General features: G+C 41.7%; 1 protein-coding gene across 1 annotated transcript; it reads right to left on the bottom strand.

Annotated features, from left to right (window-relative positions):
* Positions 1-986: 986 nt before the first annotated feature.
* OSTN (osteocrin) lies at positions 987-16,565 on the bottom strand. Its single transcript, XM_083868660.1, has 5 exons — positions 16,501-16,565; positions 9,610-9,708; positions 6,657-6,874; positions 2,708-2,804; positions 987-2,426 (listed from the first exon to the last, which is right to left on the bottom strand). Exons 2-4 carry the CDS (start codon positions 9,706-9,708, stop codon positions 2,720-2,722), a joined length of 402 nt encoding a protein of 133 aa, XP_083724786.1. The 5' UTR covers positions 16,501-16,565; the 3' UTR covers positions 987-2,426; positions 2,708-2,719.
* Positions 16,566-23,565: the final 7,000 nt, after the last annotated feature.

Below are 23,565 nucleotides of genomic sequence, written 5' to 3'. Positions count from 1 at the left end.
CTTTCTTTTGGAAGCCCCAGTTAATACCTGTCAATTATTAAATACTTCTGTCATCCAGCAGTGTCTTTGCAAAGCTGCTGTTAGCACGAGATTTCTCTGGTCTCAGTCTCCAAAAATATGCCACACACTGACTCTGTCCATGGTTCTTTTGACTGGCAGCTGTTTGAGTGGTCAGGTCACCACTTCCATAATCTGCCCATGCCCCATACATAGAGCTGCCCTGCAAGCAGATTATCTGCAGCCTGTCTGGATGAGCTCAGTGCAAGAAGATAAATGTTCCCTAAACTGCAGGGCAGGCTCAGGATGGATAGTGGCAATGCACTGCACAGGACTGCCTGGGGTTGCATTTGCAGGCTCGTTTCTAGCATGGACTGAAACTCTTGAGTCAGTCAGTCTAGATGCAACCACTGAGTGTCCAGTTCTCAGACCTGGAAGCCTAAAGGCAGAAAATTAGCAGGAGAAAAGCAGGAAGCAAAAACCCAAGATCATCACATATGGACTTACAGGCCTTCTTTTTATCTCTGACTTTTGAGAGCTTGTTCTGGAAAGCATCTGCAGTGCTTCACCTCACACACAAGCACTGACAGCTCACCTGCCAAAGGGGGAATGATCTCCTAACTCAGCTGCAGTACTCTGGCAGATGGCAAAGATAAGGACACCTCTTGATGTGAGTCACGGTTTGTACTGCTGCTCTCAGCAGCATCAGCCTATATTAGAAATATCAATAAAAAGGAAGTTCCTTGCAAATTTTCTGTATCTGGACCAGTCTTGGTCTCTTGGCAGGGCTGTAGGCAAGGAGGAAATTGGGAAAGGCCCCTGCTTTATCTGAGCACATGAATTAGATATTACCATGTTACCTGCCCTTCTGAGTGGGAGTTTCATCTCCCACCACAGCTGAACCAGGGCCATTGCCCCAAAGTCCCAACCCTCAAAAAAACTTTTAAGTCTCATTGATTTCCCAAGGTGGGTGGGTTGGTTTTTTTTGGTTGTTTTTTTTTTTTTTTTTTTTTTTTTTTTTTTTTTTTTTTTTTTTTTTTGTAGTTGTTGTTGTTGTTGTTGTTTTGTTGGGTTTTTTTTTAATTTTTTTTATTTGATTTGTTTTTTGTTTTGTTTTGTTTTGTTTTTGGGGGGTTTTTTTGTGTATGTGTGTTTGTTGTTTGGGTTTTTTTTTTAGCTGACTCTATTTTCTCCCATTTTGCTAACTGATGGCCAGGTGCTTTGTGCCTCATACAAAATCAGGAAATTAACACTTAATTCCCATCTCCAGCATAACTTCCTGCCCAACACAAGGTGTTTGGCAAGAATAACTTTTTTCCCCCTAATCCTACATAATTCCTTTCTCAATGGATCTTCTTTTGCAATGCTAAGGGATGATTTATACCCAAGAATAGCAATCCGAGGAATTTAGCTGACATGGACCCGAGTCCAAGAAGGAGAGAGAATGTGAGGTTTAGAAAACATCAGAAAACATCAGCTAGGAATCTGAGCATTGAGGTGTCAGCAGACAGCTCTTTTCAGCTCTATTTTATAATCTGGAAAGAAGTGAAAAGGATGAAAGAGGATTTAAGATAACCTGTTTTACTCTGAAATGAAGTGGAGAGGACATGTTTACATTTTGCCAGAATGAGAAATACTTGAACTTTTAGAGCTGGATTCTGACCATGCCCTGTGCACACATCTAGAGGCTAAAATAAGGCAAATGATACAGATGACCTTGGAAATGGATTACTTAATATTTGGATACCATCCTATGTTACACATAGGGAGGAGTGAAATATATTCATCAACCAGAAGTCTCCCCACATTTCAGGATCTGCCATATGATGAAAATACATCTAAAAATGGTATAGAGATAAGAGAGAGACTACTCAAAACATAAGGACAAATACTAAGGTCTTGTCGCTGTTCTTATTCAGACTAACTCCTCGTGAAGGCAGAAAACATCTCCTCCCAAACAGCAGTTCAAATCTACTCTAGCTTTGTCCCATAACTGTTACATCCTCCTTTCACCTACCAAACAGCCCCCCTCCAGAAAGAAATGTGCGAAGCAAACTCTCTGCTTGTCATGGGCTGCTGTTGGCATCTCTGGAAATTTTATTTTCAATCGAAAATATCTCAGTCCTGACTAGGATAATAAAATTCTACAAGTTTAACAGATAAATGCCATGCAATAAAAATATATACATATTCTCTGTTCCCTCCTACCAGTGACACTGTGCACAGCTGTGAGAGCATTCTGACCTGATGGACTGAGTATGTTATTATTTGTAAATGCAACATTTGTAAAATGCAGCTTGAAACAGATTTTGCAGGAGGTCAATTCCTCGAGTGCCATATCATTAGGCAAAGACAAGACATGCTGTGAGGCATCTTCCATATCTCTGTAAGGTTTCCAATACAGCATCACTCATTCAGAATAGAAGTATCTGTAGGCAAAAAACAAGCAGTAAACATTATATTTTCCAATGTCAGAAATGCAAGGCTTGGGCAAACACACTGTAAGGTAGACTAGAGGACATTGAAATGTTAGGAATACTTGTTTGCTTGTAGAGAAGTACTCAGTGGGAAATTAAGGCATCCCATGTTACAAGAAGCCATAATTTCTTAGGCCATTCCTCCTGAGCCTGCTGACATGATTAAGAACCTCCAGCAACAGAGAGCAGCTGGATTCTCCAAGCCTGCCCATGCCTGGAATACTTTGGCTTACCTGCAGGAGCTGCTAACCCCTGGCGTTGCCGAGGTGGCTCACTCCAATCCTGTCCAGAGGAACCCCAAACCTTCTCTTGGGCAACTCAAGCACTTTCCTGCATGATGAAAATAGGCAGAGATGGAGGGAAACAAATGGGAAAAGATATCTATGAATAATCAAAATGTCACTACATGTTTGATTCCTCCATTCATCCCACTGACACCTTATTGTTCAGATAGAACAGTGTGCAGGAACAGCCAAAGATGTGAGTGTTTAAAAATAAGATGCTGCACCTGTCTAACAAAAGGCTGAAGCTGCAGCTGTTTTACAGACTGGCTGAGCTTGATCCACTATCCCTATTTTATTTGGCAGCAAACTAGTTAACTGCTATTCATAAAAGAAAGGTGATACACTGCATTTATAAAGGGGAATCATTTCCTGCACAGTGTCACATACTGTAGGTGACCATTACCCAGGTCTTTGAAGGCTCTAGGGCCAGCTGGGGCTAAGATAAGCAAGGAGGTAGAAGGTATTGCACACCAGTAGAGAGAACAAGACAGAGATCCTCTAGTAGAGTTTTTATATAGGTTCTCTGTCAATGTAGTGTTCATCAAAATTGTATAGGAGCAGTCCTTTGATGAGATCGAAAATGGGAAGATTTTGTGGTTGATTTTTTCCCTATATATGGTAAATTTCCTGACAATTTGATGAATGAAGGCATGAGGAACGTGTGAAAGCATTTCTACACAGCAATATTTTTTGCAGTTCTTTTTATACAAAATAATAAGTTTTCCTATCTTAATTCAGCATTTTTGGAGCATTTTTTTCCACCAGCAGAAGTTTTATTTTAATTAGTTTTGGAAATGACAAGAATTCCTGCAGCTGAGAATAACCTCAACTTTTGCCCTCAGAAATACTTGCCAATGAAACACAAGTCCAAGAGAAGCCCTGGAAAATTAACTCTTTATCGGTCCTTGCTGAGGAACATAACTACAAATAGATTTTTTTTTTCCTGTAAGTTGGCAATTGCAAAGCATCAAGCAGGAGGGAATGCTGTGGTGCACTCAAGCCTAACTTTGCACCAGCACTGTTGAGTTGCCTCCCCCTGGGGCTCTGGGGCTGTGCACACCCCACCCAGAGCTGTGCAGCCCCCGGTCTCATCTGAGCAGGCTCCTTCCCTCACACCTCCCGGGCACGGGCTGCAGTCCAGATCCGTCATTCCAGACCCGCTGACTCTTTTCCATCTGCTCTTCAGATGAGGTCAGGGAATGGGAATTGGTGTGTCCCGTGTGAGGGGAGCGCCACATCAGCGTTACAGAACATCCCAAAGGAAGGGGAGCCTTTAGTTCGGCCTGTCCCTTCCTCAGGCACCGAGCCCTGGGGAGGCAGAGGGACGGCAGGCCAGGATGCTCAGCCTGTTCCCCCAAGGGAAGAGCTGCTTTCCCCGCAGGTGGGGAGGCACTGGCGGGACACTTGGGCTGTCAGAGCCATCCCGAGCCTGCCTGGGGAAAAGGGAATTAACTTCCCAGGCTGGAACTGGATGGCGAGGGTGGGGCAGGGCGGTGATTGTGTCCCGGGAGCTGCGCCCTGCCATGCTCTGTGCTCGGAGGAGGGATGCGGAGGGGTGCGGAGGGATGTGGAGGGGTGTGGAGGGATGATAAGGGATGCGGAGCGATGTTCAGCGGTGCCGTGTGAGCGTCCCCTGCTGCGCCCGGCACGGCAGCGCCTCCACTCCGCGGTGTCCCCGTGTCGTCGCCTACGAGGGACAAAGTGGCTTTTTCTATTTCAAACAGCCTTGTCTAGGATTCCTGGGGGTTCTTTCTCTCAGTCTGCCTGAGGATCTTTCTATCTGTCCTGCCTTTCCCATGCTTTTCAGGGCGTTACAAACCGCTGTTGATGCCAGGCCGGGATCTGGGCTCTCCTGTAGTCGCTGCGCATCAGAACAAGCTGTTAAGGGCACTAACATTTGATCTGCTCTTTTCCAAAGTTTCTGCTTTGTGCCAGGCACGGTGCACACTGCATTGATTCGGGGGGCTCCATCTATTTATCAGCTCTCACAAATCAGTTTCATGAACTCTAAAGATGACCGGCTCAGCTGGTGCAGGAATGAGCTGTAACCTCCTGGCTGAGGGATCATGACAGGGTGCTCTGTCACCCTAAGTTTTCTTGCCTTGTGAGTGTTTGCAATTCTGTAGTTGAGATTCTCATGCAACTTCATGTAAACTGTGTATATATTTAGAATTATCTACTTTGTTTACGTATTTCTCCTCTGGGAGAAGAAGTATGATTGATAGTGATGACCTATGAGGTCGAAGGAGTACCAACCTGTATAGCAATCTTTTGACTTCTGTAAAAAGTGTGTATAAATGGAGTCAGAAATATTAAAATAGAGCTTTCCTGACTCACTTTCTGCTGTCTGCCTTGTCCTTTGTGTGTCCAATAAAGCAACAGTGCTCAGCCCTCAGTTTTACTCCTCTTAGTGCAGCAGCCTCTGCCCGTTTCTATCAAGAGCCCTATTACTCTTTCACAGCATCCGTCTGATCTGCGGTCCCTGCTGGTGATGGTATCAGACTATCACTGCAGTGATCAAAGCAGCTCAGGTGGTTCTAATAAATGGCTCAACCCCAAACTTAAAAGCTAAACAGCTTCCCCAAAGTGATAATCCCGACTCAAAACTGCAAATCATGCTGATGCTGCTGGGAAAGAGGGAATTTTGTGCAGCGTGTAACTCATTTTCATCAGCTCATTATTCAGAGATAAGCTGTTTTTCACCACTATTTCCCTTTTGGTTTTTTGTTTGCTTTCTGTAATTGTTTTGGGGATTTTTTTTTGTTTGGTTCTTTGTTTAGTTTTTCCCTTGTACTGCACATAAAATGGAAGATTTCCATCCAAAAAGACATGAGAAAAATTTGAATACCATGTACCTTTGGAAAAAAGGCATAGCTTCAAAAATGTCTTTTTTTTTTTTTTTTTTCCTTTGCCTGGAAAAGGAAAACATGCTAAAAAGCAAATGAAGAGTGAGATGATTTTGATATCTTGAAGAGGTGGACAGAACAGAATAATTATATTTAGGGTTTTAAGCATTTTCTATTTTATCACTTTTGGCTGCAGCCAGACAGTCCTAGTGGCAGACTGGGTGGATAAATGGAAAAACAACAAGAAAATATTGCAAAACTTTGTTTGGAAAAAGTACTTGTAATATGGACTGGCTCTCATGAATACTTTCCATTTCCAGATTAAGCTTTAAGCATGTTATTAAATACTTTGTGGCATTAGGGATTCCATCCAAGAGAAGACAGTTACCAGAAGAGCAGAACAAGACAGGGAAGATACAGGGAGCAGCCCCTAAGTCTCTGCCCCAAACTCACTGTCTCTCCCCAGCCACATCGAGCATCATTCACTGCTTAGCCCTGTTATAAACAAATTTATCTTCAAACACAATTTGCTATATTAATTAAAACCTGACTTATCCAAAGCTGATGGAAGTTGTGAAGCTCATTTTACTGTCTGCCTGCCCATTTTCATGATGTGTCCTTCATCTTTCTCGTCAAAACCTCCACTCCACCACACCTTCTTTCCATCCCAGTCTCAGGAGCACCCAGCCCTGCCCCTCTGCTTGTGAACCTCAGGCACAGTTTTTTGCTTTAAATGAGCTCATGGTCAGAAATGTAATTTTAAACTGAATGTTAGTTCACACCAGTGGAAAGAAGTGTACTGGCAAATCATATATACTGGAATGTTGTCTGGTAGCTGTGCAGCACTGTAGGGATAAATAGTGAAAATGAACTAGCGCACACGTTTTACATCACAGCTGAAGGGTGACACACTGTGAATGGTTTCTGGTCTGAGGCACCTCACAACTGACCAGCAAACCTGCTGGGGGTGAAAGCTAACCCATCTGTGCCCAGAACACCCAGCAACAGCCTGCCTCCAACTTTATCAGTGGCAGGAGCATTTAAGAGTTTACCTCTGTTTGCCTTTAGTATCCACAGAGGATGAAGAAATTCTGTCAATTGGGGAGCCAAATCCTGGGAAGCTTCTTTTCTTCTTGGTCTCAGTCACCTCGTTCTCCAGAGACACCAAGTCATCAAGAAGGAACAGTTTGGCTGCCAGGTTGGTGCCTGACTGCTCTTCACTGACCAGGGGATGGTCTTCCATGCCCGGAGCAGAAGGAGGCTTTAGAGGCTGCAGAAAAAAGCAGTAAAATTTCAGTTTGCTGGCTGCTCAAGTCCCAGAAAAAAAGAATCCAACCAGGTTCATAGGAGCAGTCCTGTAAATGCAGAACTAACACTGAAATTGGAACAATGTTTTAAAACCAAGTTCCTTCTCTGAAATGTGGCCTTTTTCCACTGACAGAATTTTGCTGTCAAAGTCTGTTTGTTTTGTTGTTTTGTTTTTTTTTTTAATAGAACTGAACTTGCTTTCATAATTATTGGAATAAATATTAAAATTTGTTACTTCACAAAGCCTATTTCTGCAGGTCATCCCACTATTCCTATCTCAACACTGTGATTAGTATCACTTACAGCATGAGCTGAGTAATTTAGTCCTTCTGAAAAATACAATCACCGTTGCCCAACTCCAATATCCATTCTGATAGTTTTCAGGAAACTAATTTTTGCTTTTTAAATGAATGCTAATAAGTAGTAATGAAAATTTCTACAGAAGTTTCCATCTATATCTGACTGATTAATTAATTGTTATGCAAAAAATGTCCCCAAAATAACTTGCTGAGCACTGATATTCAAAGAAACTATGCAGTAACACTACATGGGGAGGGGGAAAGGAAAGAGCACTCAAATTGACACAGCAGTTTGAACCTTAATTACAACATTAGGCTTAACACCATTTCAAAACCAAACTTTGCAATAAGAACAGCTGAGAATACTGGGGTCTATTGAGACAGAAATAAAATGAATCAAAGTGAAATAGTTGCTTTGCATGTAACAGAAAAATGCAGGGTAGCAGTTAGTCTACGAAAGAAAACCCAAATCATTGTCTCTTTGCATGAAATGCACCTTCTGTTCACTTGATCTTCACAGAATTAGACAGAAACATTACAACAGACAGCATCAAACAGGTTTTATTCTGTCTTTAGAAGACACTACTATCATTGTTATTCACACATGGCGGGTTTAGCACACGTGCACAGGGAGGCAGCACATGGATGATGCAATATCCTTGTCTACTCCAGTTGTGCTGGGGATGTTCCCCACTACTGATGGGTGGCAGACAGTGATGGAGAGTATAAAACTGTGACCTTTATATGAGGAGGAGCACACGACCACAATGACCACACACAATGGTGCAGCACTGTTGAAACCTTTAAAAAGGATCTCACATTGTACCCTGACTCTGCTTTTTGTGAGCCTCAAGCACACAGAACAGTCCTTTCTGTTCTCTTTTAGGGTTATAAAACTTTCATAGAGGTTTACAACCAAATGATTCCTTTGAAAAAGACTGAACTCCTCCTTCTGGTTAGTGGGGATAAATATAACAGTTGAAACTAGAAGGGCAAAAAGAGCCTCTGCTCTTGAATACCTTGTAAGTCCACTTGTTTTGTCTTCAGAAGATGAAATGGAAATCTAAGAAGTAAAGTGACAGCTAAAATGATAATCAGAAGTAGAAAACAGTTTTCTTCTGGTGAACCACTTAACAAAGTACAATTTCACAGGTAAGCAGAGATGAGAGTGGGTGTAGGTGGTGTGGTGGAGGGTTTGCAAACTTAGGAACAGCAATGAAATGAATAAAAACTAGTGATTTTTTCCTCAAGAGAAAGAGCTTCCCAGTCCACCCAGTGAAGTCACCAGACAGTGGATTTAAAATAAATACAAGGAGTTACTTTTTAAACACAGCACACAGATGAAGGGGGATGCATTGCCAAAGGATGTTGTGGATACTGAGATTTTTAACTAGTTCAAAGACAAATGCAAGACAGAAATATGCCCTGATCCAGAGCAGGTCTCTAGATCCAGAAGTCTGCAAAGATGTTCTGTTCTTGAATTCTTTTCACAGAAATCTATTGCTGATGGAGGCAGGATACCAGGTGTCTGCGGCACCAGAACAGCAGCTGCTACAGCACTTTTGAAGAATTAGGTAATGCTTATGTGAAGACAGAGAGCAAAGTAGAAGCATCCATCAGTATTCTTCAGTAGCCATCTAATGTTTAAGTTGATCTTAAAACCTATGTAAAAACCCTAGAGGCTAACAGTACTACTTTGAGTAAATTTTTAGATATTTGATTTTTTTTAAAGGTATGAAACGATTACATAAATACCTTTTCTGCCAAATCTGCCTTATGTCAAGATTACATAAAAATAAGGAATGCAGTAGAAGTATTTTCAGGTGCAACCCCTGCACATCATCCTGGGTGAAACATGAAACAACTCATCCATTTCATCTGCTGCTTTTCTTTGCAAGTTTAGGCAAGTGACTTTGCTCCTTCCCCCTCCTGGTTTAGTCCATCTCCTTTAATCTGTATTTTTTGTGCAGCTGATCTTCTCCCAGGGATCTCCTTATGGCTTCTGATAGCTGCATCTTTCTCATGCTATTATTTGTCTTTAAGAAGAAGAATTAAACTTTCTTTTCACTGCCAGACAACTTTACTTTGCCCCCTGCCATCACCTCCTTTCCCTCTTCAGGAAGTTCTCTATCCACTGAACAATGTTTTAACACACAGGAAATCCCCAGGTGTTTTGGGAGGCTGTGAGAATTTAGGTGAGGCCTCATTCAGTCTGTGTCCCCAGAGCCATGCAATTTGCATCTCTCTCTTCTTGAGGCCCCTCCTTGGCCCTTACTGAGTCAATACTGAGCCTTCACCTCCCAGCAGTGTTTGGATACTCCAGTGTCCTCCTCACTCTGTGGCTAAAAACGCCCAAGGAAGGGCAGTTATGTAACAGCCACCAGAAACCTTCACCTACCTCTGGAGCTGCCTCTGCAAGGAGCACAGAGCTGGAGTTCCACCACAGCAGGGCAATCACAAGGGCCAAATGCACCACCACGAGCTGGAACTGCAGCATCTGCAAAGGAGATCAATCTGTAAATGACTCCACAGCTGCATCCCCTGAGGAATCTTGCTCCACAGGTCCTGAAGAAGTAAAAACAAAGGGAGACTCTCCCCATGGCTGTTAATAAGTTTTATCTCTCAGAGTCACTGCATAAAACCCAGCAACCAGATAATGCCAGCTGAATGCTCTTCACCCTTGCATGCAGAATCAGCTCCCCTCTCTGCTCCTTCCTGTACAGCCCTGGCAAGTTTTGATTCCTTTCTGCACAGTGGTGCAATCCTTGCAGCAGCAGCAGTGAGGAATGCAAACTTGCCTTAAAACCAGATGAACTGGATGCTCACCTGTAAGCTGGGAGACTTTGGCTCATAGCCCAGGCTGACCCTGGCCTTCCCATATGTGATAAAAGTCACATATCCCTCCAGTAGGATTTTGAAGACAAGGCTGCATTTTCCTAGTTCTCAACACGATCTAGTGAGAGCCACAACTTCCAATGGCATCCTGCAATAAAATTATTTGTAATAAACTTGCAAAGGGATGTGTTGCTGAGAGTGGGGGTGGTCTGAGCATGTGTCACAGCTGCAGAACTATGGATGTCCACCGAGCCTTTAAATAATGCAGGGAGTTTTGGGAGGCTCAGGATGGGGAATGGGCTTGGTTGCCTCTGGACATGGGTTTAGCCTACATATTTTAAGTCCTTGTTTGAATCCAGATCTTAAAACCTGAAGTGCCTCCAATTTCCCAGGTGGGAATGTTTCAGATGATGTTAGGAAGAGCTGGGCTGAGGCCTTTTGCCAAAGGCATCTGCTAATTTGCTGATTTCTCTGTCTCCGGGTCCTGCCCCAGAGTATAATTCAAGTCTGATTCGGCCATTCTTTGCTGACTCTCCACTTGGCAAAAGCACAGAGAGTGTATGAATATATACATACATATATAATTATTATTTCTATTGTCCATAAGGGACAGGCAGTTAGGAAGAAAGCTGCTGGTTACTCTGCAGGGGTGAGGCAGACTGTTCACTGGAATCAAAGGACAAAGTCAGAGCACTAAGCCAAGTGGCACCACTGTCGCTCAGTCTGACAGCAACAGCCATTGCTTGACATAAACACAGGGGTCTGTCTGGGTGTTTTTAAAGCTGTAACCCTCTACAATGTATATTTTTGTATGTGGGTGTGCATTGAAATTTGAAGTAGCAGTCTACTACCTTCACAGGTAACCACATCCTGATTATTTGGATATAGAGATGTAAAAATAAAAGGCAAGGTTAAAAACATATGTTTATTATGGTTTAAGATCTGTGCTGGTATTCATCCAACTCAAAGACTAAAGAGCTAAAAATAGCAACTGGTACACTAATGAAAATAAACAGTAAGGCACCTGCAACACAAGAGACATTTGATTAACTGGTCAGAACTCAATGCCAGTGAAATTAGAAGTGGAGGAAATTGTGAGGACTTAAAGCTTGGCTCTACTTCCCAAAGAAATAAGCAGCTAAAGAGGTGGGGTCACTGACTGAAAAGGGAGAAAAATTTAAGTCCAGCAAGACCCTGTTGTACTGATTTTCATTCAGCAATGGGACTAAGGCAGGAGAAAAAGGCAGGGTTATGGTAGTGGAACAGTTTGTCTTTAGAAAAGCAATTGCAAAATTAATGATGCAGTGAGGACTATGTAAATACAATTAAATTCACACTTTCTTCTGCCAGTCTGGCACTTAGTTATACCACTTTCAACCGTGTCATAGGACCTTAGTTATTAAAGAAGTTATTGGTATTTCTCCTTGAGCTCATTTGTTGCAGTTGGCCAAGCAGAGCCCTCTGGCCAAAAAGGGGTTTTCCCAGCCACGCAATGGCTGTTGCTTCACCCCATCCATATTTTACCTTGACACATTCCAAGAGAGGATTTAAGAGAGGCTGGACAGTATTTGTTACTGAAGGAGAATAAGCAAAACTCTGACAAGCTTTTCAAGATGCACTCTTACTATATGTATTGAAATTCCATCCTTCCAGAAAATTCTCCACCACCAACTTCACAGACCTAGGTCAAGGGTTTGGTGTGTAATTCCATGTCTGTAGTATCTCAGAGTCTTGTGTTATCTGACATAAAATATGTTTTTCCCTTCTCTAAATGTAATTGCAAGTCTGAAATTCAGACGTATTTATGTGTCTTAGTGATACTTTAGTTTGAAATGTGTCAAAACTAAAATTCCTCATATAATTAGGTATCTTTGTTTCAGGTCCAATTAAAATAAAATTAAAGATAAAAGAAGGAACAGTATTCTACCTTATCAAAGGAGGATAAATATACAAAACTTTTACTTGGGAACCTGTGCAGATCCATTTTCCAAGAAAAGATCACAAGAAAGCAAAACCCTTTACCAAACAGAAACTGTTAAGTCTCCAACATCAAACCAAAGGACTTAAAAGATGTTTTTCTTACAAAGAAAAAAACAAAAGCCAAAATGACATCCTGAAGATAAGTGGGCTGAACAAACCCCAGACAGAATGCAATTCATCACCAAGCTCCAAACCCATTGCCTGTCAGAAATGGTAACAGCCATCATTGTTCTTACCCATTTGAACTACGATATTTCACATTACTGCGGAGATTACTCTGCAAGCATAAATCACAAGGGACTTATTTTTCTTACTGGCCTGTTAGCAAGAGAACTGAGGCAAGACATCATGCCTTGCCCTGCAATCCTTCACTCCAGCTGCCAGTCTGTATTGATGGCTGTGCTCTGCTTGGTGCTGTGACACCAGCACAGGATGTGCCCAAGTCACTGCAAATGAGGACCCTGGTCCTGCAATGAGCACCTTGTGGCCAAGCCCAGAAACACCTGAGGGGTTGCCCTCGCTGCCAAAATTACCTGGTGCCAAGGCTTGGCTGTCCCACAGGCATTGGGAATCTCCTGGCAGTGCCTCTTTGGCCTCCAGTGCTCCTCTTGTAACACTAGGATGGCACTGGGAAGTCTTCTTCACCCTTTGGTCAGGAAGGTCTCTGGGACTGTGCAGATTCCAGCCAGCTGGGGGAAATCAGAGCTGTGTCTGCAAGCCACTTACTGAGCTATTTACTTACTCCAGCACCACAACACAGAATATTAACTGCTGCTATTAACCTATATTAATTGAATTGATTAATCAAATCAGGTACTCACACTGGCCTTGCTGTGTTCATGTTTCCCACTTGATGGGAATATACCTTGCCCAAAAAAATTATGATGGATGATTATCTCACCAAAAGAACAACTTGAAAATGGCTTGTGTGAAGCTCTGGCTGCTCCTGCTGGAACAAATTTGACGTACTTTTAACAGTTTTAAAAGGTGTCCTCTGATCATGTATATGACCACAAAGCCAAAAATACTGCCCCTACCACCAGTTCTAGTGATTGCAGAACTGCTGAGGGACCCTGTGCTTCTCAGGTGCAGTCCTGTAGTTATGTAAATGTCAAGGAAAAGGGAGAAAAATCAAAATTAATCCCACCCTCAGAAAAAAAAGCAGAGCTTAAAAATAGGTTAGAGTGGTGTTTTTGTCCTCATCCCACAGATGAAATATGGAGCATTTCTCACATATTGCTTTCTAAAACATACTGAGGCCACACACTGCAAGATGGGACTTTTGTGACAAAATGAAATGTAAGCTGCCAGTGTCAGGACCTTTATGTTATTAATAATGTGTTTTCTGGAGTAGACGTAGATTTTTAAACAATGCCATATATTTTGTTATATGTAGCACAGACACTGACAACTTCTACAATGTATATTTCCTTCTATTTTCTGTTCCCTGACTATATAGATAAATAGAGGCAGGCAGGTTTTATCTAGTGGAACTAGCGAAAATTTTAAATTAATGAACTTATGCAAGAGGCCTATGATCAGTTATTTTGAGATAACTAGGTATTTTGTGTCCCAAACCAAACTTTTTGTCAGACAACATTTCAAGGCCAAGCATGTTCCACTTCCTGAAAATGAAGTTCCTTCAAGATTTCTCAAGGCAGTCAAAGTCTGTTGATTGATTTCCAAAGTCTTCATTTCAATCATTGCATTCCCTGTAAGATGATTTGCAGTGTTTGGTCCTGGCATGTTCTCATATCACCACGTTAGTCACCTTTGCCTCTTTGGCAGCTGTGCTTTGGCTCAGAAGATGCTTGAGCTGTTCCTACCACTTGTACTAAGATGAAACAGAGTTTTATGTCATGGTTTCAGTCATGGTTTAGTTGCTGCAGGGCTCAGCTGGACTGTGCCCAAGGGACACAACATGTGTGAGAGCAGCACTGGCATCATGTGACAAAAGGATGGAGAGGCGACCCTCTAATTCCCATGAGGAGTTCAAGCAGTGCACAAATGAACACAGCCCTGCCAGGGCACCTTTGAGCAGAAAAAAAATCATTCAGGAACAAATTAACTGACAGAGGTGTGAGAACACTGGTGAAAGACTAGTCAGTCATGGTTCTCATCTCTTCCTTTGAAAACAGGGCATGAAACCAAATGGTCAGACAGAACAAATGGGGACAATTTTCTTTACAATAGGCAGGAAGGACACAGGTTGGACATCTTGCAAAGCTGCCTACACTTCTACACTATTACACTGTGTAATAAATCCATTTTTAGCAACAGATTTCAAAAATTAAAAACCCCAATCTCATATATATACCATAAAAGTAGGAGACCATGAAGAAACAGGCAAACAGAAGTGATGAAGCCCATCTAGAAGCTGAGGGGCTATTAAAAAAGAAGGATGCTATGAAGAGCAAGAAAGTATCTCTTAGTGAGAAAAACCTATTTGCACCTTTTCTCAAAAGATAATTGAGTGAGCTGCAGTATTACTGGTGTGTACAATGGAAAACAAAACATTATTAGACTATTCTTCATTGCCCACAAGCTCTCAACCCCACACTATTTATATATGTACTGACTAAACATGCCAGCTTCTCTTAACATTTCTAACAATTTGACATTCAGCTTTTTTTCTTCTTTACCACAAGGCCCAAAAACTTTTCATTGTTAGAGTGCCATCTTCAGCATTTGAAGCAAAAAATAAGAAATCTTTCCATCAAGAAAAATCAAGAAATAGATTGTGGTTTTCTGTATTAGAAAAATAATTTTCTTTCCTAAAAGCATTGGAGTGACAAGTAGATCTTCACACCAGGTATAAAGAGTATAATTAGCAAAATAGGTTATCAATAAAAACCAGATCATTTAAAGTATAATAAAAATATCCCTCAAGATAAGATTTTAAGAGATAAGAATAGCACTGGAATTTCTTAACAAGATTCAAACACAAATACTGATTTACTGGATAAAACTTAAACATTCTAATCAAGGATATTACTTGAAGAAGAAAAGTCTTGGGGGAAATGCACTGCAAATGTAAATTGGAGAGTAACCCATCTCTCTGAGTTAAATAAGAAGAAAAGGAAAGCTGCAAACACTTGCAATCTTTGTCAGGGTCTAACAGAGCTCTTAAAATTTTGTATGTTTTAATTGGCTGTTCAAGAAGCCCAGAAAGGGACTTGTAATTCATTCAAAGAGTGAAAACAAAGTCCTAATCTGCTGAAATCAGATTGGCAGGTATTTCTAACAAATGAAGAATGCCTGGTCCAGTCAGATATATTTTGCTATTTTCCCATAATTTACATTATAGCTTTGCTTGGTTTGAGCTGAGGGGTTTTGCCTGTTCTTCCTCATAATGTTCAAAGTATTTTACAGGAAAAGTAGATTGAGCTGCATTTTGAATACAGGTGAGCAGAGACAGATAAATGCAATAATAAGTTTCCTGGGTTAAGCAGTGGGCAGAGGCACAAAATGTCCTCTTAGTTCCTCAGCTTTCAGCTTTGCACTCCCCATGAGAGAACAATCATTTCAAATTGAAAAAGCAAGTAAGGAAAGCTAAGGGCACTGCATGCTAGTGCTTCAAAAATTAGTGGATTCTGAACTTTACTGTAGCCTCTGGATATCTGAACTGAACGTTATTTGCATGTATTTACTTGTACAACTTCAGTGTGGGAGGAAAAAAACCAGTGAAATAGTTTTGAGCTCAGAGTGGAGAAATTACAATGACTATCACAGAATCAGAATCTGCCCTCACTTACAGCGGTACAAAACTGAACTAGTCAGATCACTGGATAATGATAATTACTCAGTTAGTGTAGGAATGTTTTTGCAGTTATTCTACTATTGCAGGAATGCAGCAGATTCTGGATCAACATTTGTCTAATATGGGATATAGTAAAACCCTTTTGCAGATCCATAAATTAAAGACTTTTCCTAAATCATTTATCTCATGTTTTCCAATATGTTAGATGTAGCAAACTTGTCTACCACACATGATATTTAGTAATGCAAAAGAATTATTCTGTCACAGCTCTTCAGATTATTTTAGGAAGTAATATGCATTTGACAATAACTTACACAAAAGGAAAATCCATAACAATATTCACAGACAGCAGTTTACTGCAAAGCACTGCAAGGGCATGAAAGTAATTTGTCACTGTTGTAAAATGCACTGACACATCCTGTTTAAATATTGGCTGATTAACTGAAGGAAATAAGTTTCCACTGAATATTAGCTCAGTTTTACTACCAAAAATCCTAGGTGATAGGCACCTTATTATCTTAATTCCAAACTGGAAAAAGTAGTTGTGCTTTTCCCATCAGATCTGGGCATCTTTATACCTTTTCCATGTCTGTTAATAAAAAAGAAATTGAAGAAAACATCAAAAAGAGGAAAACACAGAAGGGAAGAAAGCTTCTGTAAAGAGAGCAGAAGACACAAAACATCCCAAACACATTCTGCCCTCACTCCTCTTACCTTGCATTGGATGCAATCAATTCCAACCTTAATGGTCCTGCTATGTTCTTCCTCCTAACTTATCCTTAATGTTCAGCTTTCTTTCAGAGTTTTTATAGTCTCTGGTGTAGGCTACAAACTCCAATCCCTGCCTTTGCTTTCTCTTACATCATTTCTAAAGATTTTCCACTGATCCTTGCCCTAAACCTTTCTCTGTCCTGCACTCTCACACACATACTTGCCTCACATTTGATATATTTATTGCTGTGATCAAAATGATTAGATTATAATTAAAGGTCTAGAGGTTTGTTCTGGGTTTTTTTTTTCTTTTTTTTAAAATTTAATTTCAAGATTCAGACAGTCATGGGAGTAGAAAGATTTTCAGCAGCATCACCATTCCTCTAAACTCTCACTCTTGTAAACTGCAGCACAGAAACATGATGTCCTGAGTTATTATTGAGGGGTTTTTTAAAGCTTTGTTTCTTGGGGGCATCAGAAGGACTGTGTTAGCTTCAGAAAGAAATTAGTGTGTTTTTAGCAGACCAAACACCACTGTAAGCTAAGCATTAGAAAAGGAGTGTGCTTTGTAAAGCAAGTGACAATAACTGAAGTCTTTCAGACACTTCATTTCTGTTATTGAAATGTTAAGTTATTGAATTGTAAAGCATGAGCTGTGGAGGTGCCTCTCCTTCCTAGGCAGTACCAGAGGACTTATTTATTTCCCTGTTTGCCTCCCTAGAATAAGTCTATCTTCTTTTTTGCCCCTTTTTAAAAATCTCAGGTTTTAATAGATTTTTAGACCTGTTTTGGGGTTTAAAATTCTAACCAGGGCAGACTCACTCCTTCAGAGTTAATTCACAGTAATTTTATTCCCTAAATAGATAGGCACAGTACTTTCACAGTAGTTTTTACTCTGACTCGCCAAAAGCTGTTCCTACCAGCCATGGACAATAAAAGGAAATCTGCAGTATATGGGAAAAAATGCCAGCCAGGAAGGAAATGCTTTGATTTCATTTGTCTTGATCAAACTGATTAGAGAAAAATAAGAGTTTAGTCATATTGAGGCAAAGCAAGGACTTCTGCCCCATCCCTGAACATGTTCCAGGCAAGGCTGGATGGGGCTCTGAGCAACCTGGTCTGGGGGAAGGTGCCCCTACCCACAGCAAGGAGGGGTGGCACTGGGTGATATTTAAGGTCCCTTCCAGCCCAAGAGGTTCTGTGTTTCTACAGCACCTCTCAGTACAGGCTGATATGGGAATGTGGCCCAGAGCAGATCTGCAGAAATAGTGCAGAAATAGTGCAGAAATACACAAATGTGTTGGCCACAGAAGCAGCCACATCAGTGTCAGGCAGGTTGAGACTCTTCCCCACTGCAGGGTGTAACAGAGTAGTGATGGCAGCTGCACAAGTTCAAATGAGCTCTGTGGGTACTGGAGGAGCAAGAGAGCCAAAAGAGCAGAGCCAAACATCACCAGACTGCTGAAACACAGCTGAAAATGCTGCTGCACAGAGAACTGGACTGAGGTCCATTTTACTGCATTTAGTAAAAAAAAAAAAAAAAAAAAAAAAAAAAAGTGGTGGGGGGGGAAGATAACAACAATCTAACAATGAGGTATTATTAGTTCATGGGGTACCTTAGTGACATATGACCACAAGGTGCTCCTGACCAGCTACTGCTGTTCCAGGCACTCACTTTCTTCTTCTTTCTTCTGTTGGAAAGACACAAGGTGGCACTCACAGGCATTTACTCCTCTTGAGAATTTTACAGGTCCTATCTTGAGGTCTTCAAGCAGAATCTCTGCAGGACTCCATTCTGCCACCATGCTTGGTGTTGATGTGGCTGGTGGGAGACCTGGGCTGTGACACTGTGAGTCAGTGATGACAGAGAGCTGAGTGCTGGCAGCAAAGGTGTTTTGATGTTTCACAACACAGGGGAAAGTCTGGAGAACAGCTGAGATTCAGCCATCTACAACTCAGCACCTCACAAGAGTGGGGGAGAGGTGAGAGGATTGCAGAGAAAACAGCAGAAGTGCAGCCATAGTGTCACCTCCTTTGGCTCCAAGAGGATGTCTACTGTCTTATGCTCTCTATAGATCAATGATGCTATAGCAAAGCTCCAGCCACTTTTGTTCTTATTGGACCTACTCTGAGGTTGAGGCTCTTCCTTCAAGAAAAGTTATTTTCTATTTCACAATTTATCACTGTATCCTTCCTACAAAATCTAAAACGTTTCAGAAATGGTTGCTGATACCCACAACTATCATCAGCTCTGACTAGGAGGTGTGAGAGACTCAGATCTGGATAATTTGTCATCTTCATGGGCTGCTTCTGGCCTTAGCATAAGATATTTTACCAGCACACATGTGGGTTTTCTCTCTGGGTAAAAAGAAACTCCAACAAAGCACATAAATAAGCAAACAAAACCCCCAAAATATTACTAATAAAATGAATAGTGTGTTAGAGTGTTAACATTTAATTTCCTGCTCTAAATTGACTTTGATTTATTAACACCTTTTTGACACCGTCTAGTGAAGACTGCCAAGGAAACTTCCCAGACAATGAAAAAGCTATATGGTGGTTACTCTGCTGGCAGAGCATCTGAGGAACAGATATCCTCAACAACACTGTGGTTTAATTATACTTACAATATAATTAAATTAGGGCAACCAAGAGTTTGGAAGGAGTCATTATTGTCTTACCCATGAATAAATAAACAAATATAATGTAATTTTTCTCAACTATGAAGAAAAAAAAAAAAAAAAAAAAAGGAAATTGGAGGAGGTAAGGACACAAGACATGAAGCTCTTTTTGTTACCATCCAAGAGAAAGACAAACTCACCTCCCTGCTGCCCTCATGGTCTGACAAGAACTTCCATAAATCTTTCAACACTTGTTTTCAAATCAGTCGAGCTGGCTGTTTTCCTTAAGTAGACAGGTTCTGATTCAGAGAGCTGGAGTTAGCAGGGGTTCACTTGTGTAGGGGTTGAGCAATCCTGCTCTTCAGCACCCTTGCCTGTGGAAACTATATTTGGGGTTGTCAGACCTTGTTTGTAAAGGCTTAGGAATGGCACATGAATACACCATACTTGATATTTTTGCACTTTTAGTCCTTCCCTTCTCCCACTAAAACATGCAGCAGTGCTGTTCCCTCCCTGTGATCCAAGCCACAGGAGCCTCCTCCTTCTGTCACTAAGTTATCCCATGGGAACTTCACCTTCCAGGCTCTTCCAAGTGTGTAACCCTCTCCAGCAACCACTGATTCCTCACACAGCATCACACATCTGTCACTCACAAATCAACATGAACAGGGCAGGGTCCAGCAGGTGTTATGGCCAAAGCAAAAGAACTTTCCTCAGGAATTTTTGATTCATATGGCATGGAGTAAAGGCTTGTGACCTGAGCCATTCTGATTACTGGGATTAGACATATTTTTATTAAACACTGAGTATGTCATCAGGAACAGTCCAGTTCTCGGTTTAACATGGGAGAACAGCACCACAGTGAAGTTAGCAAAAGTGGACATTTTGTCCAGGTTTGCAAGGTTTGCGCCAGAATTCTAAGAAATATTCTAAGAAATAATCCAAGTGCTTTTTTCTTTTCTTTTTAGACTAAAAACTATATTCTTCAAAATATAGAGAGGATTTCCACGAGCCAGGTGCTCAGCTGATACTGATTCATATAGCTCTGAGATAAAAAACTGAGACATCCCAAATTACAGTGACTTTAATTTATTTTTATCTCTTGAGACAATAAACTCTTCAGAAAAAATTGGCCCAAATCTGACACCAGTCTGAAAGAGGAATAGCATTCCACCAGATTAATCAAAACACAGGATTTTACAGCTACATTATTGGTACAGGGAGAACATCCAACATTACTTTTGTTGCTGTTACATTCATATCTGGTCTGGAGAATGGGAAACATTTAAAAATAACCACCCCAGATTTTCAGTCAATACAAAAGAGAGAATTTCAGAAATCAAGGTAATTCTCACTTATTTGCATGTAGATACACAGAGCCAGAGAGCAGATGACTCACTGTAAGACAGACTGTGGAAAAGAGACCCTATATTAACAATGTGCATGAATGTTTTCCAATAGAAGGTACATTCTACCTTGGAAGGAAAACCTATTTAAGACAGTTGTTTTTAAATCTGTAAACTATCAAAGTAGGTTTTGCTGTGTCACTTCCATTTAAGATGAATCCTTGCAGCTAGATAGAGTGGGAGAAACAAAACCCATAAAGTGAAGGTAGAAAATAGCACTGAAGACAGTAACAATCTTTAGGAATGTTAGGCTTCCTACTAGCAATTTCTATATATGTACCTTTTAAAAATCCTTTGTGCTGGAATTATGTGCTTGTGATAGGTGCTGGGTCATGACATCTATGAATCCATAAAAAGCTCTTAAAAAAACAAAGCAAAAGTCCCAAAAAGGACAGCTTCTTGAAAGGCAAGGCATGCTCTGATGCAGGCGTTTGTGTTTGGAAATACAAGATGTTTTATCTCTGGTGCCCACACCATTGGCTCCCAGCCCAAGATGGACGTGAGGAGTGAAGATGGCCAAGAAAAGCAACAGGACCTTTTGTGCTGTGGACACAGTGGTCCATGAGCTAATGGACAAGGGGTAACAAAAACACACAGATCTCTCAATGTACCAAGCAAATGGTAATTGTTCTGGGCCAGTGTCAGCCTGGTCCAACTGGCAACACAGAAATGAAAATGAGTAGATTGTGTTTCCATCCCCTGTAACTACACTCCTTGGGGTTGATGCTAAATATAAAGATAACAAGCTGGGAACCAGCCCCATCTTTCTGTGCTGGGAGGGAAGGGTCTTGATGTTGTCACACTGCCTGCCTTGTCAAAGGCGTGTGTGCTGATGGCCCCTGCCACTGAAACAAACTCTTTGTGGCCCATGAACCCTGGTGCCACAGCACACAGAGCACAGAACAGCAAAGTGTGCAGAGCACACACTTCAGCTCCAGAGCCAGGCACAAATGTGGCCATGCAGCACAGCACTGAATGTGCAGCAGCAGCTCAAATTTAGAAATGCTCAAAGAAGAAAAGATGTGTCTGCCCTGAAACACTGTCCTCACCTCACACTTTATTTCAAACAACTTTCATCATTTTCTTGCAGAACTGAGTACAGTGGAGTTTTGTTTATTGGCACTAGGACAAGAGATGCAGAAGTAAAGAAAGCAGCTAATCAGCACAATGATGACAACTGACTGGGGGAAAAGAGGAAGGATAGTGATATTCTTCAATCAAGGTGTGGAAGCTGGGCAGAGCCATGTGCACACTCACAGCATCACAGGATGCTGCAGGAAATCTCACCACTCATTTCCTACCTTACATGCAGGTAAAGGAAGACATGTGAAAGGTAGGGCTGGGAAGCTGTTTCTCCATGGAAATAATTCCTGAACCAAATGGTATTAATAAGGGAGGTTCAGTCCCCTCATTCCTGGTAAGTCCACCCCTGGGATGATGACTTGCAGGGCAGGATTGTGCTGTGCTGGAATCCAAACAGAGCATGCTGTTAGTGTAAACCCAGGAGTTCAGAGGATTTTGTGCTGGCTGATTTGATTTTTTCCCTGCTTTTCTCTAGCATACATGTGCTTATGGATTGGTTCTTTCAAGGGAACCAGCAAACAAGGGAAAAAGCAAACCAATGCTGTTACAGAAATGAGGGTCTCTGTTGTTTCTGGGAGTTAACTATCTCACAACAGTTTGTAAACTTGTCCTAACACTTGAGTCAAATTCTGGTACATAACGTGTCCGCTTCACCTCCTCTATCACTTCAGCTGGACAGAGACCTGTCTCTGCTAGACTGCTCCTTTCTGCAGGGAAGCTGCAATTCCCCAAACAGCTGCGGCTCCCCAGCTGATCAGTGCGGGATATTTCGGGCATCATCCCGTTACAGCAGAACGTCCGTCAGGCCATCACCGCCCTCTAGAGGAGCGTGGGGCTGAGCGGGGTTTGCTGCAATCTGGCCATCCCACAGCCCCGGCATTCCTGCAGGGAGCGGGAGAAAGGTGTTGGATGGCTTGAATAGATCCAGGTACGCTCATGGGTACAAAGGGCTGGGTGCCGGTTCCCAGCTCCTCCGTTATTCCTTCCCTCTCCACCTTTGAGCTCACCCAGCTTGGCAGCATTTTGCCTTCACGCATTTTGCAGCCGTGCTACTGCAGAGAGGAGTGAAACATAAAATGACAGAGAACTGTAAGACACAACTGCAATAAAACACAGTAAAAATAACTGCCAGACTAAACTCTTGTTACAGCTTATTTTTTTTCTCAAGCAACATGCATAAACTAAAGCAGTGGCACAGCTGCATGAGCTGTGTGTGCTGGTATGAGAAAAGCAGCAAGCCTTTCTCTATAACTACACACTCACATTACTTTCCCTTGTCTGGAACAGCTTGGAAGTTTTAAAGAGAAGAATACAAGGAGTGATGAATAGTAAGTAACCCACCACATAATCAAGTGATGAATGTACTGCTCCTGGTGTGCAAAGACTCTCTTTGATTAGGTGAGTATTTAAGGAGAAACTGCTCTGTACAGAGACTTAACACAAGATCCCGGAGGCAGGAATAGCACATGGCCTGGTTTCCCCAGACACATCCTTCCTCTTTTTTTTCCAGCTGGAAATTCTGTCTAGGTGGAATTTAGCAGTCTTTTACGTTTTCTTCTGACAGCCTGGCTGGATGTGCTGGTTTGCCTGCATATGGAGGTAACCATGCATATACACTGACCACCTGTGCATGTGCAGCCCCATAACTGATCACATACTCCTGTGTGCAGTATTTAATCAAAATAGAGGAGATGCCCAGGATCCAGCAAACATTTCATTTCAAGCATTACCCTGGGATTCAGGAGAGCTGTGTTCTGTTACAGAATCACAGTGTGGTGGAGCTTGGCAGGGACCTCTGGAGATTGATTAGTGCAACACCACTCCTCAAAGCAGGGTCAACAAAAGCAGCTTTTTGCCAGTGCTCTCCACAACCTCTCTGGGCAGCCTGTTCATTTTTCAGTCACTGCCACAGTAAAAAAAAAAAAAAAAAAAAAAAAAAAAAAAAAAAAAAAAAAAAA

Source organism: Zosterops lateralis (assembly GCF_965231275.1).
Source record: "Zosterops lateralis genome assembly, chromosome: 10".
NCBI classification, from domain to species: domain Eukaryota; kingdom Metazoa; phylum Chordata; class Aves; order Passeriformes; family Zosteropidae; genus Zosterops; species Zosterops lateralis.
This window is presented reverse-complemented; position numbering and strand designations above follow the sequence as displayed.

What these genes read in the sequence shown, in the direction of transcription:
- OSTN (XM_083868660.1), bottom strand. Translation starts at nt 9,708, where the DNA reads ATGCTGCAGTTCCAGCTCGTGGTGGTGCATTTGGCCCTTGTGATTGCC. An exon ending in TTGCAGAGGCAGCTCCAGAG is followed by an intron (nt 6,875 to 9,609) that starts GTAGGTGAAGGT and finishes TTTTTTCTGCAG; the next exon opens with CCTCTAAAGCCTCCTTCTGC. An exon ending in GATACTAAAGGCAAACAGAG is followed by an intron (nt 2,805 to 6,656) that starts GTAAACTCTTAA and finishes TTCATCATGCAG; the next exon opens with GAAAGTGCTTGAGTTGCCCA.